This window comes from Agrilus planipennis, unplaced genomic scaffold, assembly GCF_000699045.2.
Source record: "Agrilus planipennis isolate EAB-ADULT unplaced genomic scaffold, Apla_2.0 scaffold100, whole genome shotgun sequence".
In the NCBI taxonomy this organism is placed as follows: Eukaryota; Metazoa; Arthropoda; class Insecta; order Coleoptera; family Buprestidae; genus Agrilus; species Agrilus planipennis.
Window position 1 is genome coordinate 842,873 of NW_020442469.1, and position 17,323 is coordinate 860,195.

General features: G+C 34.6%; 1 protein-coding gene across 12 annotated transcripts in view; it reads left to right on the forward strand.

The window, feature by feature from the left end:
* Positions 1-17,323, forward strand: part of LOC108736193 (probable serine/threonine-protein kinase MARK-A) — a 395,028-nt gene that overhangs the window by 237,497 nt on the left and 140,208 nt on the right. For 3 of the 12 annotated variants that reach the window (XM_025981385.1, XM_025981388.1, XM_025981386.1), the window contains exon 4: positions 6,360-6,400. The exons of the other annotated variants lie outside the window; for them this stretch is intronic. In XM_025981385.1, the coding sequence (XP_025837170.1) occupies positions 6,362-6,400 (39 nt within the window). In that variant the 5' untranslated portion in view covers positions 6,360-6,361. The remainder of the gene's footprint in view (positions 1-6,359; positions 6,401-17,323) is intronic. 12 annotated transcript variants of the gene reach the window in all.

Below are 17,323 nucleotides of genomic sequence, written 5' to 3' on the forward strand. Positions count from 1 at the left end.
TAGAAAGTTGTTTATTTTCTAAGACTATGCTTTGTATGACGCCCGCTTAGTATGACGTCATTTGTCATTTCCCTTTGAGGGAGTAGGAGAGGATTCCACTGTACATTAAATCTATATAGACTTACAGCCCTCAAGGGAAAATTTCTCGCTACGCCCATGAGTATTACTTAAGTTACGTGGTTATTAGTAGGAATCAAACTATTGTTAAGATTTTCAACGAGATATTTTAACGTTTTTATCTATTTTTTTTCTGTATTTTTTTGACAACAGTGTTGAATTTCCTATGTTAAAACATCTATATGAGTATGGATATTATCAACTCTCATCTTAGAAGTGGGTGAAAAACGTGTCTAAATCACTGAACAGGCTTACTGGTTAACTGCGATGAGTTTTTTTGGTTTTTTTCTGATTTGAACTAGGCGCCTTATCAAATTTTTCACCACAAACAGCGTATGGGATATAATTGTACGTACTTGTAATCAAGTTACAATTTCCATCAACAATATTGGAAACAAAAGCCAGGGTATTAGGTATTTCTATTTTTATATAGAGTTACGCTTTCCTTTCTAGGTATATTAATACATATTTGAAACAGTATTTAGACAGAAATCGTAAAAATTCAGTGGGACTTTTATTTCAAAACACGTTTGACATAGCACTCGATAAATGAATCGTTCGTTTGGAAATTTATTTGCGCTTTCCTGTTGACAGGTTTATCAAAATCCTTAATTAAAATCCTTTAAAAAAAAAAACGAGTTATTCCGAGGGAAACGAATTGGTTGAAGCCCTAATAAGCTAAATTTCGGGTCATCGAACTTTGGATGTAGTGAATGAAAATGAAGTAACATTCTTTATACAGTCTTGGAAATTTACTTCCTATTTCGAGAAAAATCTTTGACAAAGAAGCAGATTTTCATTAACGTTTCCAAGAACTGAAATTAGCATCTGTATTGCGAAATTCAGTCGATTTATTTCCATTTCAAACAATCAGATACAATGAGAATATTAAAATTTGAAACTCAATTTTTACATCTCTTTTACTAATTGTAGAATTTTATTAACTCATTATCGTATAACTCAATTTTTTATTCTACAAATATAAAAAAGCCATAATAACATTCCTGACAATAAGGTAAGGAAACTGAAATTTAAGTAATATTCATTATATAATTTAAACATCCTTTATTCCATTTGAGAAAGCAATTACGAAAAAATTGTCTTGAGTAATTAGAACGTTTTTTTTTTTTGAAACTTTACCTAATATTTTAACATCGACAATATTATTTTCCTGTGAATTATTCGTTTTTAAGCTGATTAATTGCATTCAGAAAATAATAATGACTGCAGTTCGTATCACCGTGAAATGCTGCGATAACGATTATTAGTGTAGTTATTCTTGCCGAAATTTATAGACACTTGCGTGTCTCGGTCTTGGTCGTGTGTGTTAATCTTGCTCATTTAATCTACGTTTTTTTTTAATAATACTTCTGTCTTCTTGCTATGCTTAGATTTGCAGATGATATAACAGTATTAGCATCTAGCATAGAGGAGTTAGAAATAGCTTTAAATAAAATGGAAGCGGTATTGACAAAACAGTACTGTATGAAAATCAATAAGAGTAACACAAAAAGAAAAAGTTGAAAAAAAGGGAATATAAATATAGCAGACGGAAAATTAGAAGTGCCTGATTTTAGGTATCTATGGGAAGTCAGTACGGAAGGAGCAGTAGGGATATAAAGAAAAGAATTCACTTCTATGCTCGTGAACGGTTAATTTACAAGTTCAAATAAGATTGTTAAAGGTATATGTTTGGAACGCGGTGCTGTACGGGTGCGAAACATGAATAGTGGACACTGCAGAAAAGAAAAGTCGTTGGAAATGTGGTGCTACAGGCAAATGATGAGGATACTTGGGATAGGATACCGTGGATAGAGAAAGTTAGAAATGAAGAGATATTAGAAAAAAATAGGAGAACAGAGGACTCTATGGAAGTCAATAAAAAATAGACGAAATAGGTTGACAGTACACCTTCTCAGGTATGAAGGTCTAGTCAGAAACATATTAGAGTCAGAAACAGGAGTTAGGAGGGGTAGAGGTAGACTTGGATTAGATTACTGTTCGCAAATAGTAAGGATGTGAGTTGTCCTAGTTTTAGGGAAATGCGAGGATAGGAATAAATAATTCTTCTAAGCACATATTTTTCTATTTAACGACACAATAATTGTCTGTAAAAGTCCTCAAATTTTACATGTGAGCTTGTCATAACTGTTAAAGAAAGTAGTGTCAATAATTGTTAGAGTTTATGAAAACTCGAGAACTTATCGTTCTTCTAATAAATAAATTGGCCCGTTCTCCAATGCATAAATTGACCTTTTATCGAACAAAATAGTACAAGGTACTTGAATGAAGTTAGAAATACGGAAAAAAAAATAGTTTATATTTCAATCCCGAGATAAAAATGTTCAGTCTCTCAGAGTCTCTGAAAACGAGACTCGAGTCTCCGTCTCTCATCGAGTCTCTCTGGTATCGCTGAGAGAGACTGTCGAGAGAGAGACTCGAGTCGCTCATAATGAGAGATCCTCATTTCGTATTCAGTCTCTAAACGGGAGACACATATCTCTCAATAAGTGGTGTCTCGATAGACATGGTTGAAATTTTCTTTTCAGAGGTCCCTGTGTTTCTACGAGAGTCTCGAGTCTTTCAATTTTTCAGTTTTATTCATTCAGTCTCTCTGTGAGAGACTTGGAGAGATCCATAAGAACACCTAGGCAATAACTGAGAGACTATAAAAGACTGTGAGAGACGTTCTCAGAAACGCTGAAAGACTCTGAGAGACTAGAGAGAGACTGAATATTTTTTTCTGGAGATCATAGAAACAAGAAAGACTTACTCCGAGAATATTCGTGTAGATCTCTTTTTTCAAACAGTGGTAAAATTTCTTTTTATTTTTATATTTAAGGTTACCTATTAACCTATTAAGACAAATTGAAAATTTCAAATACTAAAAATGTTTTGTTAAAAAAAAAATATATTAAAGTTGCTTCAAATAGTTTAACTAATTTCAGTTTTGGTTTTAGTCTTGATCTAATTCATTCGGTCTTGGTTTTAGTCTTGCTCTTGTTCGTTCGGTCTTGGTCTTGGTCTTACGAAAATGCAAGACATTGTGCTCATCACTAATCTTGTTATTTTCTGGTCTGGTTAAAGTGAACAGTGGTAAGCATAGAACATGTGAAAACACATCGGGTCGTTCCCCAGATATTTGATAGTAAAATTGCCGTGTTTGATTACTTGTCCAGGTTGCGTTTTAGTGTAATACAAAATACATCATAATTATCGATAAGATTCGAATCTAGCCGGAACACGGTTGGTTGCCTTCGAGTTGTTTCTGAAAAGATTAATTACATGATAGGCGTTGCAGAGCGACAGGGTCGTAATAAACGTCGCGTGTAGTGAGAGTTCAGGTAACGTTCCAACATTTTCCAACTTGGTCGTTACTTTCTTCGGTCAAGATTACTTACCGACCGCGGACTGTAATCAATAGCACCAACCCGATGCCTACACTTTGTTTCACGTTTGACTTTTATTATAATGCCACAAATGCACAGGTATGAGCCGCCGGATCATATCAGACTGGGGCCACTTATATTCCTATTTTCAATAATGCAATAACTACATTTACCAACCGATGTCATCGATGGTCGATGGTGTAATTTAAATATATGAATAGTGTAATGTTAAGTTGTCTCCAGGAAAAATGAGACACTGTATAATCGAAAATAATTATAGGATACGAAGATACTTATATGGTACCACTTTTGTAAGAAACTTTTTGATATCTTCAACTGTAAAGCAGGACACCCTGTATGTATCAGAATCAAATTGTTAGCATCAAACTGCCACTCCAGTTCTCTTTCAAAGGATAGTAATCAAAAATGAAATCGTCATACGATATTCTTCCAATTTGATAGATCTTATAATATCTGACTGCCATCAAGGCTAAAATCTCGAAATCTTGTCTGAATGAAGTTTGAAATGTCAAAGATAATAAAAGGCATTAATTTAATAATATTACTTCGTAAGGTATGAAAACCACCAGGCTTTGACAATCCCCGAAGTATTTCGTGGAATTTAGTACACATGGATATATAAAGCTAATCTTGTGATGCTATTTTTTTATGCGTGCGTTGTTCACTCAACATATCTTTTAATTGTAACAGAAATGCATCGGTTCTAGATTACGGTCCAGTTTACAGAAAAGTAATGTATAACATCTTTTTATAGAGTGTTTTACATACGATTATCTACTATTCATAAAATATATCTTTCATCGACTTCCAAGAAATGATTGATGCACTGATTTACGTGACTTGAGCTCGAATTCCTCATGAGTTGGAACGATATCGATGTCTATTTTTGACACGTTCGTTACAATTTGGGGATTTATTTAATACCTATCCAAAATTATTGATTGGGACATTGTAGGCTATAATATGTAAATGCGATGTATGGTGTTAGTGTGATTTACCTTTTGTTTTTTGTTGAGGTTCGATTAAAACAATANTTCAGCGTGAGCAAACAAATTGTTCTTTTTATATGAGAAAAAAAGGTTCGAAAACTAAAACGTATTGGTTGCCGAAACGTAACGTTTTGGTAATGTTATATGTGCGGAAGTAGTACGGGAAGTTTATAAGAATGCGATTGCCTTTGTGAAAGGGGCAATAGATTCGGGCGGGAAGCGGTCCGTTACCCGTAAGTATCCACATTTGCAAGCTACCCTTTCTTCCAAATTTCCAGGCGACTTCGCTTCCGAAGTGGCTCATAAATCGTTCCCAGTTTCGTGCAAATAGTTCACATTTGCAAACACGAAAACGTTGATTGATTCTCAATTCAATTTTCACGAACCAGATGTAAACATTCGCTACCAATACTAGTATACAGGCACTTAAATTAAGTTACTGACGGTCATAAAACGTTCTGCATGTAAGGCATCTGCCGCTACGAAGAACGAATGAACCCACCAACCTACCAACCTAAGAATGAACGAAGTACGAAGGGTGCCAACCCGTAGACTTGTGTTGATTTTATGCGCCGTAAAATATTCATGACATCAGCAAATTGAGCGTATTAAGTCGATATTTTATAAGGCCAGAATCCTTAGTGTCGCTTTAATACTTATATAATAAAACCGATAGTACGAAGGCGCTTTGAGAAATTTAATTAACCGAAACCATTCGTGTGTTGCCCGCGCCTTCTTATCAGCAACGAATATTGCCATCAGAATTACCAAAACGTAATTTCCCTTTTATTATAGCTGACACGTTACCACTTAATTGAAAACATTGAAGATCTCGTGGGCACCCACTAAAAAGAAGAAGAAAGTATTAGGCAGTTGGAGCATGTTACTAAAGTTTTTTTTTACGTTCGAAATATTCAAATTATTGATTCGAACTTTTTGTACAATTGTACCACATATATAACTCGAAGGACCATAGAAACGCCGAGTTGTAAATGTAACGAATGTATTGTACAACTTACAACTATGACCTATTCTAATTTATTATAAATATTGATTTTTATTAATGTATTATGCAAATAACTAAAGTCTAGTTACTCTCAGCGAGTCTACAAAAGAACTGTTCTATCAAACTTAAAATTTTGAACACTAGATTCCGAAATCGACAAATTATCCCTCCCAATAACGAGGTTATTGACAGTAATGCCAATGCACAATATACTAACCATGGGATAAACCCTCATTTGTGCTTCTGCGAATTTGCCTACGTGACCGTTGATTTCGGAAATATATTTAAGTCCAATAACAATAAAATTTACACTAAAGGTATAATAAAATATGAAAATGTTTATGCCATAAAGTCCCTACGTCGGCATATCACAAATAAGGTTCCTTAACAAAAGTTGTTAACTTAAAGTAGTTTTGACGAAACTTGAACTAAAGAAATTTACTTTTACTATTTTTTTTTGCATGGAAATTGGCAAATGTTAAGGATTTTCCGTAAATGATTCGAGTATAATTCCTTAAATAGCTATACGTAGATTGATACGTATATGAGTAGATTGAAATTAGGAGAACTGAAAACAATTTTTTTTGCGTGGACGAGGTATCTTCGAAGATAAAATTAAATATCAAAGTAAGTCATGTATAAAATTAAACTTCTGAAAAGGAAAACACCTTCGGAAGTTCAGTTTTATAGAAAATTGTAGCAAAGGTTAAACGCTTTGCATATATTTATTAAAAATACTAATGATTGTGAGTTATTTGATGTCAAAATGTTCATATAACGGTTTTTGATTAATTTGTTTGCCTATAATCATAATTTACACCTTTTCTTTTTTTTCAGGTATGTCAGTCAGTTATCAGTATTTGAGATTTACAAATTATGTAAGTACTATTTATCTTTATTTTTAACTGTTTCTGATTAAATTGTGTAAACTATAAGAGAGTTTGATGACTGAAACTTCTAAATACAGGGTAAACTCTATATAACGACACTTAAGGGACTGAACATTTTTCGGCGTTATAAAGAGTGGCCGTTAAATGGAGAGAAATAAAAGATATTATTTTACTATTCTATAATAATATGCATTTACCAATATAGTACACATTTTGCACACGAACATTATTATTCATACATTGCGTATAGCCTGTTATCTTCGTCTGATGTTTTTTGCTGCTCCAATATTTTAATTGTATTTCGTTACGTATTTTACTCATATCTTGAGGTACTGCTGGATCAATTTGATTACATAAAAAGTACTTTTTTAATAGTTTCGCTGCATCAAGTGCTTGTTTGATGCTTGGTGGAGGGACAGGATCGTCTTCTTCAACAACGTACACAGCTGCAGTTCTTATCTATTTTCGCAACTTAGAAAGTACTGCTTAATGACTTACAATGCCGCATTGTTGTCGTTAAATAGAGTGAGCGTGACGCTATATAGAGTTTTATATTGTATAGAAAACAATGTAAACCAACCAAAGTCGAGCAATTTCGACGTTTGTCGTTAAATCGAGTGACGTTATAAAGAGTTTACACTGTATTTTATTAAAATTAAACTTTACAAAACAATTATTTCGATAAATTAAATCAGTCAGTTAGTAAACTGATACTGGTAAAATGCAGTTGTGAGATAAACTACCCTTCTTTACAAAGTAGGGAAAGTTAGTTTTTACCTCACTTCTGTATGATATATCTAACAAGAATGCCACCTGTATTACTATTTATTTTACGACAAGACGAGCATCATTATTAATCTACAGGTAACATAACCCTAATACTTTTGTCTTTTAGTCTCATTATATAATATGTATATACTTGTACATATGTATATTTCGTTTCTGATAATTGCGTACATTTTATTAAACATGAAAGGTACTTAATAAGTGCAAAAAATTTTAGGTAGGCACTTATAAACAAACGCATTTGATGAGGAGATGAAAAATAAAGCAAATTCTAGAAAAGGTAGGTTATTCCTGGAGTAGAATAGGAAAAGAGTGAATATAAAGATAGGATAGGCAGTCAGATAAGACAGGATGGACAGTAGCAGTAAAGATATAAAACAGAGGATAGCGCAGAGTAGAGTTACTTCTATCCTCGCGAACTATTAATAGATAAAAATTCGAAAAGGATTGTTAAAGATATGTACACGGCTCTGCGAAACGTGGCGGAAAAGAAAAGGTTCGACGCGTTCGAAATGTGGTGTTACAAGCGATAAAGAAGGTTACAAACGAAGAGGTATTAGAAATAGTAGGAGACAAAATGCGCTGTGGAAGTCAATAAGAAATAGGGGAGGTAGGTTTATAGGACACCTTTTCAGACATGAAGGACTAGTTACAGACATATTGAAAACAGAAACAGGAGTTAAGAGTGATAGAGGCAGACCTAAATTAAATTACTGTTCACAAATAGTTAAGGATGAGGCATATATTCTAGTTTTAGGGAAATGCGAAGATTAGCTGAAGATTGGAGAGACTGGAGCTGCGTGTCCAACTAGTCTTAGGACTGGCGACCTTATCTCTAAGGTTATTAATTTGGTAATAAATGTAAATGCAAACTTTAATACTTTATGCTATTCAGTATTAAAAGTATAAACTTATTATGTAGAGAATCTTTTTTTTGTATGTCATTAAGTGAACTTGAGACGCATTATGGAATTGAAAGCTAACGTTTTAAATTCGAGCTATTTTTCATTTTAACACCAAGACTTTCCGGCGTCAAAAGAATTCTCGATGTCGACCGGAGAAGAAAAGTTTCATCCTATTTCCGGGAAAGTTGGCGTCATCTTTGAGGCGTCGGCATCCTTTTTAGGCAAACTTCATAAATATTCCTTCTCCGCTGCTCGCACATTCCATTCACATGGACGGCAGAATTAACAAACTTTAGGACATTTCCTGACTTCCCTTTTCACCATTTTATATACCCCGCGGGATTTTAAAATGACAGATTATTGTTTGCTCCATTAAAACTTTGCGCTAACGTAACAACAAAATCTCGTTCCCTTGAGATGAACGCATTTAACTTGTAACTTTCACATAAGCGATAACTTTATTGGAAACATGGTTTCCTCCACTACACCATTATTTTCGTTTTAAACGAAAGCAATGGGGGAGGGGGTCAAACACACACATTATGTTTTTGTTATTGTAAAACGGAGTGGAAACAGTAACAAGCGATATTTTATTGATTCTCCGGGAAGGAGGGATTCAAAATCTTCAAAACAACGTTTCATATTAGTTGAACGGTCTGTTCTGAGGTAATCGACGAGCGGTTAGTTCAGTGATTGCGAAAAATGCTTGTGCAGTCACAGAAAGATTGATTTCAGGTAATTAAAACGTATGTGAATGTTACGTAAAATATTTTGTTGAAGGATCTACAGATAATGAGTCATTAATTATTGTCGATACTACAAATAAATCTGCTGTTAATCCAAATTATGAGTGTTTTAATGTAATTAAACAAAAGAAATTGATTCCTTCTCAATTCAAATTAACACTTTCCGGGATGGGTTTCTACCCACATGTGCCCTTCAGGAGAGGAAAGTACATTATTAATTTTTATTAATAATAACAATAAATCTGCTATTGATTAAAGTTATGAATGTTTCAATGTAATTAAACAAAAGAAACTGATTCCTTCTCAATTCAAATTAACACTTTCCGGGATGGGTTTCTACCCACATGTGCCCTTCAGGAGAGGAAAGTACATTGAAATGAATGGAGAAGTTAAGGAGTCGCGAATTAAAAAAATTAAGAAACACTGGACTATATGATTAAAAATTTTTACACACATTAAGTGCATTTGAATTTCTGTTGCATTGCAATCAAATTAATTTCGGATTCATTAAATAATTCTAATGATTTTTCAGAAATCATCAAGTAATGAAACTTAAAATTACAAATTATATACGTACAGTTCGTTTCAAGAAGTTAGAGATATGCCCCTACCCTTTATTAGGATGCGCCGTAGCATAATCCCAAATTCAATCATATTTGTCTGCGGAGCTCATTTCTCCACCAATCATCGAGCGAGAACTAGACAAAAGTATACAGTACCATTTGCAAAATTATTTAAACTGCCTCGTTAAAATTTAAGAATATGCTTTATTTAAAAGCATATTTAGCCAAAAATAATGATAAGTGAATTAACTGAACGTTCTACACACCTATAAAACTTTTGCATTGCTTTCTATTGTTAATTTATATACATTTTTGTCTTAAGAAATTGCTAAACATTTTCGTCTAGTACTGTACAGTTCTAGCCGATCTGCTAAGACCGTCCATNAATGTTTTTCTGTACGTACCCCTTCTTTAGAAGGGAGTGGGTCCTTGAAAATTTTTGAATGTGAATTTTTGAGAACACTGGTCTAGATCATAGCTTAATCAACAGTTTAATTTCAAATCCGTTCGCCCTGGTACAGGTTTCTTTGTGGAATCATTGGGCAAATGCTGGGACAGTAATATTTCTCAAATAATCTATCACGTGTTTATTTCGTCTACCTTATTTATTTCTACCCAATCACTACCCATTCATTCCCCCAATTCCTAAACGGAATAGCCCTACCATTCGGCTTTATATTAGACCAGGGGTCGACAAGTAATTTTAAGTGGAGTCCTGGATGTTTTCGAAAAATTTTATCGAGAAGTTTAGAAAAACCATATTCCTTCCTCCAAAAGCTCAAACTTTGTTACATTCAGAAAAATATTTTTCAAACAACTTATTTGAGTAATTTACTTTCAAAAAATTTTTGGCGGTCCAGTTTTTGACCCGTTGCAGTCCGGCCGTGGACTGCGGTCTGTCAATTGCCGATTGTTATATTAGACTGTAAATCAGAGAGACTGAAAGTGATCATTATCAATGGTGACACACTCAGTGAGACAGGGGCTTATTCTGAGTTCTTTTCTAAATTTAAATATCCATTAGATTGTACAAATGTTTATCTTATCCAACATACATTACATTTAGCTTTATTTTATTTGTTATAATATCTGATGCCACGTTAGCCAATTTTCAAGTGCCTTGCCGTCTCTCTTGAAATGATTCGCGATATAATTTCCGGGTGAAGGTAAGCGTCTATTTCTACGTCAGAAAGTTGGAATCGCTCGAGCGACAATAAGGCAACTGTAATATTCTTTCTTAATTGTTCTTTGCTTAAGCAAACAGTGGTGGTCGTTAAATTATGCACAAACTTTTGACAAAGTCGAGACAAACACCTTTTAGAGAGAAACAATTTTAAATTAATGGGCGCAATAAATTCTCGCCTGTATGGTGTGCACTCGGCTTCGTCGGCTGTGTGTTCGAACATTCAGACAGTTCTCGTTTGTGAGAAATTTCCTTCGACTGCGTCGCTGTTGTTTGCAGAAGATTTTATTCTCTTCGCTTTAAATATTTCGCTCGTTTTACTTTCCTGCGGATACACAGCGAGAAAACGAGACGAGTTGAACGGAATGGAGAGGAAGCCCAGATCATAATTAATTAACTCAGCTGTCTCCCAAACAGAGTATCGAATTTTCAGGAGCGGTTTCTAAAGAGTTTGAACAATGCTGGCTTAATAACATGCGATAACTTACGATTAGTTGCTTGGTACTTAATTTACAAATCATATCGCAATCCAAATATTGAACGTCTAATATGTTTAACAGCGCAGGGTCGAGCATCTTCTCACAGAATGAAATCTATTCTATGCTCGTGAACGGTTAATTTGAAATGTGGTGTTATAGGCGGATGATGAAAATGATTTGGATAAAAAGGGTTAGAAATGAGGAGGTATAGGCTGATGATAAAACACGTTCTAAAGCATACAGGATTAGCTAGAGACATATGTATAAACTACGTTAACTTTAAATAACATAAATCCACTATTAATTAGAATACGATTTAATAGAATATTTTGATACAATAAAATGAAATTAAAAATAATGAAAGAACAGTATTAAACTAGCGCCTTCAAGTGTTTGTTCTCGGACCTTCCAACCAATGTGCCCACTACTTCCTGCACTAACCCCTCTTAGCCAGACATAAACAAGACATGTGGCTTTTTGTACCTTATGGTTGCGACGATGGCGGTCATCCAATCAAGGGACGTGTACATATGATATTAGAAGCAGAAACAGAAATAGAGACATAGTAATACCTAGATTTGCTTGATGTTTACAAACCTGAGATTTAAAAAGTGACCCACATTAAAAAAATGGTGATGTGGAAAACTTCGGTTCCAGGCATATTATTTTTTTTTTGTAGACTTTTAATGCGTTTTTTAAATCCGATATAATATGATGCGTTTTTGGTTTATTATTTGTTGTAAAAATACCCTTTATTAATAATCCACTCCTAAAGAATTTATTTATTATACTTACAAGATTAGTATGGTTAGATTTGCAGATGATATAGCAGTATTAGCATCTAGCAAGGAGGAGTTAGATATAGCTTTAAATAAAATGTAAGCGGTATTGACATAACACTACATAAATAAAAGTAAAACTAAAATACTGGTATGAAATGGAACAAAAAGTAGGGAAAGAGTGAATGTTAAGATGGAGACGAAAGATTAAAAGAAGTGGCTGGTTTTAAATATCTAGGAAGTCAGATAAGTCAGAACGGAAAGAGTGGTGGAGATATAAAGCAGAGGGTAGCGCAGGGTCGAACCGCTTTCAATAAAAAGACGTCACTTCTATGCTCGAAATTCGAAAAAGTTTGTTAAAGGTGTATGTTTGGAGCGCGGCGTTGTACGGGTGCGAAACATGGACAGTGGGTGCGACGGAAAAGAAAAGGTTAGAAGGTTCGAAATGTGATGTTACGGGCGAATGATGAGTATACCGTGCATAGAGTTGGTTAGAAATGAAACGTTATTGGAAAGAATAAGAGAACAGAGGAATCTATGGCAGTCTGTAAGAAGTAGGCGGGATAGGTTAGTAGGACACCTTCTCAGGCATGAAGGTTTAATCAGAGACATATTAAAGACAGAAACATGAGTTAGGAGGAATAGACGTAGACCTAAATTTTCGCAAATAGTTAAGGATGTAGGATGTTCTTGTTTTAGGGAAATGGGAAGATTAGCTCAGTAAAGTTCAAAAGATGCGTTTTTTCAGTTCTTTCAAAAATGTAGCTTTAAAAATGTATTAATACCGATTTTCCGTGAAGATGTATAACGGATTGTTATAAGTATGAAGTTTTGTAAAAACCGGAAGTCACTTCTTTACCAAAGAAAATCGATTTATTGGTATGCGCTTGTTGACAACAAAATTCACGATGAAGAGCTTGTTGGAAATATAACACGGGATGGGTGAGAGTAAGTCTCGCGAGAGTGATGGACGATCCGTTCGTGTTTATAAAGGGCTGAAACGGTGGCGGCAGTGGCGACGGCGGCCGGCGGCCTCCTCTTGGACTGTTTACTTGCTCACTTACTTTGATAAATTACGAATGAAACTTATACCTCCCAACAATTTCAATTTGTACTTGTACGAAGAACTCGTCTGTACACACTAATGGAGGGTGCTTAGGTAGAGAGAAGCGGTCACTTAGCAGCGAACATCATCAATAACAAACTCCCTCCTCTACGTCCTCTTAAGCCTTCGGACACCGATGTTCTAACACCGTGTTTAATAGGTAAATAAACGCACGACAAACGATCGCATTCAATGGTATTTCGAAATTAATTACCAAGTCAATGTACAGATATAGGCGTGTATATGGGGCAAACGAAACAAAAACGTTTTTTCGTTTATTTTTATAACCTTTACAGAATTCATAAGAAAAAGGATTAGCTTGTGACACCATTGTTCGCTTTTAATGCAATTATTCATCAATAAATTCAATAGTATCAACCAAAAACGAAACATGAAGGGGTTACCAAGAACCACATAAATTTACCTGCTATAAAGATTAGAGAAAATGGAATAGACTATTGTTGAAATTGCAGTTTTTAGTAGTAACTACGTTTGATTTAGTACCATTTGAGTATGTTTCTTAATAGTTTCCATTAAATAATACGTAACCTGCCAACCAAAGGTCGTAAAATTTTTATTTAACAAAATTTAAGTCACATCAATGTTTAGAAATCTGTTAAAATATTGTCAATTTGTGGTAATGAACTTTTACTTTCTCTTTTTCCATTGTTCAAAAAATCCCAACAAGTCCTTAGACATGGGCGAATCGTGAATTTGTGGTGAGTTTATTACAGACTTTTCCAATTTCGATCATCCCAACTATACCATTTTATGAATGCGTTAACCAAGATAATATAGTTATTAACCACATCTTCTGTTTAATAAGTTGAAATAGCATGGGTCTGATTAGGTGGTAATGGCTAATTATAACTTTGTAGTGTGTATGTACGTACAAAATTGTTTATAATGATCCTTGTTGCTGAAATTTACGTCATATCCCAGCGCGCCCAGTATTACCAACTTGCAATCAGATTATTAATAAATGGCGCCTAAAGTTGTAAGGATACATTACGGGCTTGATCTATGGCTTCCTGGGCCGCGCTGCTGTTGCGAGATAGCGAGTTAGAAGGGAGTCTCCCATGACGCGCCCTTTACGCACCAAAGGGTGTTTACGCACAAAGGCTCTGCTCACGCACGCATTAGCCTGTCCATGCATGAATTATGAGCCCCTTAATTAAATTAATCGGCATTCCTGTGGTGCACATACTTCGGCAACGATTGTTCCTGTTTATTAGCCTAAAATGTTGTTGTTAACTTTATGGTACACTAAATCACAAGTATCCAGTGTAGTCATTATCATTGACCCCAGCTCGAATTATCCAAACCAAAAAATTTATATCAATAATTCTACATCCTGTCGGATGCACACGCGGTAATTTGGACCTAATTATTCAGAAATTAGAGTAGTATGCTTAAAGGTACCTATTCTACGAAAATACTACGATTTCGGCCTTGTTGAACTTTAATAAATGCTACATATTTATAAGTAGCAAATTTAAAAAATATTCTTTACGGTAAGAAATGCTCAGGGCAAAAAGTTCACTCATGCTATTTTATTGTTGTAAAAACATTACTTTTATATATACACATTGCCGTTTTTATGGGAATTTCTTAAATTGTTTGGGAGAAATTTTTAATGATTAACGATTGCGGTTTCTTTTTTTATACGTTTTATGCTCTCATCCATTTTAACAGTAAATTAGGTTTCTGCAAGTTTTTATTACCGAGCGAATTTTGATTTAATTTTCTTCTTTCTTGTTGTTCAGTGCAAAAAAATGACTCTACCAGCGTTTTTTAAGTTGATTATGTCCTTCAGTTTTCAGAATTCTGCTGTCTGAATTTATTAACTTTCCCTCATAACAAACACTCCCATGGGGGATGTCGTCCCCTCATATAATTGAATTACTGCGTAGACTATAACTTGACTTCCGTTCGTCAATTATCCTATTCTTTTTAAGTTTCTATCCAGTTCACTTCCTCCCCATCGGCTAATGGATTTCGCATAACTAAATTGAAATTATCATTGACATATTTGCAGTTTAGTCGGAAACTTATCTTAAGCATAAACAGATGTTATTCCGAAGAATTTTTCTTTATTCGTAAATCTGTTTAGTTACTGTTTGGATAAATTCAAAAAACTTCCCTGTAATTTCATAAACAATAATTTTACTTCCAGGTACTTTTGTTATGTCAAAAAATTATTCAGTAAACAAATGAAAAGAAAATGAAACTATTTTTGAGTTTTATTTAAAATAAAACGGTCAAACAGACACACGGATGATCTTAGAATGGTGTCGTTTTTCATTAGGACGTACGCAATCCTAACCCGAGAACCAACTTAACATTGTAGTTGAAAAAAAACATGTTCTCCCGTATATAAATTTGTACGCACAATATTGTTTCCTTGAAAGATTTACCACGTTATGTTCAGACCATGGATTTCATATTAATTTTCCTGTAATCTATAAGTAAAGAACTATTTTTTATATTTTTGACGTGACAACGTCTTATAATTCGATGGAGCCGGCTGCACGCACGAAAAAACATGACTCATGCGGCGTTACCTCGCTCTGAGGCGTTCCATTTAAGGCTTGAAGTGCAAGCGAGAGCGCGGAACGAGCGACAAAGAGGCACAATCGGCCTCCGCGTTCGGCAGCGTTCGAAATCTGTCTCTCTCCTACTTGAATGAGCGATGCGTCCGCGTGAACAGCTGCTATACAATAATACATCTACCATTTACCTCCTTCTCTATATCCATACAAAATATCTATCAAACAAATAAAGTTAAAATTTTCTTTTGAAAAATGAAACCATTCCATCAATATTTTCTTATGACGTTGTCACGTTCAATTATCGTCAGTAACCCGACTTTACAGACAACCGATTTTTTTTTCAAAATTTTAAGTTCAGTAGATATTAGTTTCGAAGATAAGGGTGAGGGAGATTTATTTTCTTAAGCAACATTAAAACAATTTATTTTAAAATTGTCAAAGAAATATTTAAGACTTTTACAACAAGCCCTTTTATTTGATACACACGGTATCGTTTGCAAAACTTTTTTTTTAATTTACGTTATACGTTCATGTTTAGGTCGCAGAAATTCATATGTGTTCTAAATTTCAACTTATCGCTCCAGTAGAATTGGAGCAAATTGACTATGACAGACGGACAGACAGACACACGAGTGATCCTATAAGGGTTCCGTTTTTCATTATAATTTCAGTATAAAAAAAAATTGAGAGCAGGTGTAAAAACAATGTTGAGTTTAAACAAATAGGGCTAGAAATTTTTAAAACATTTCTTGAACTAAACATTATGCCAGTTTTTCGGTTTGTAGTTTTTATAGAAACGGTACAGCCTTCTTGATACGTGCAAAATAACAAGTATTTAAATAACTTTTAATCAATCGGTTAGGTCTCTAATCGACTCGGATTAAGTCGAAATAAGACTGATAACCATGCAGTTGGTAAACAGGAAAATGAATATTTAACGATATCTCGAAAATTTACGAATTTCATTAAAAGTTCTCAACTATTATCGTCTTGATCGTTTCAGTTAGGCATGTATTTGAAACATTCCGGCATCCTGACTTTGCCGGGTGTAATGAGGGTGAACTTAAAATATACCTCCCTTCTTCTTAGAGCTTCTTCTTGACGCTATACAGATGAAACATGCTGTCACGTTCATCTCGTTTTGAACCATCTTGCCAACTGATTTGGAAGTTTCTAAAACTTGGATCAGCCAAGGTACAATATGAGGAGCACGGTTGAAACGCGGCGCTCTGTAAGAAAATGCTCGCAACGTGACACGGCAAAATTGCAGTTGAGACGTATGAAAACTACCAGAGCATAAAAGAGAAGTACCTACCTCATTTTGTATTTAAATAGAACAAATGAATAGGTACAATTAATCAAATCATTACCAGCTGTGCAAATAATAAAAATATGAGTTAACAAATCCAAAAGGCGCACGCTTAAGAAATGATAAGAGGGCTTCAGATGCATTGGTGGCTCGGGATAGTTCACAAAGGAAGTACATAATTTCCAACTTCGCGTAGAAAGGGAAAATTTGGACTTTATATAAAAAAAAATGTTCTTTAATCATCCGAAATAAAAATGTTCAGTCTCTCAGAGTCTCTGAAAGCGAGACTCGAGTCTCCGTCTCTCATTGAGTCTCTCTGGTGTCGCTGAGAGAGACTGTCAAAAAAATTGTTTAGCGTCTCTGAACGAGATATTCGAGTCGCTCATAGAGAGATCCTCATTTCGTATCCAGTCTCTGAACGAGAGACTCGAATCTCTGAACGAGAGACTCGAGTCGCTCATAGAGAGATCCTCATTTCGTATCCAGTCTCTGAACGAGAGACTC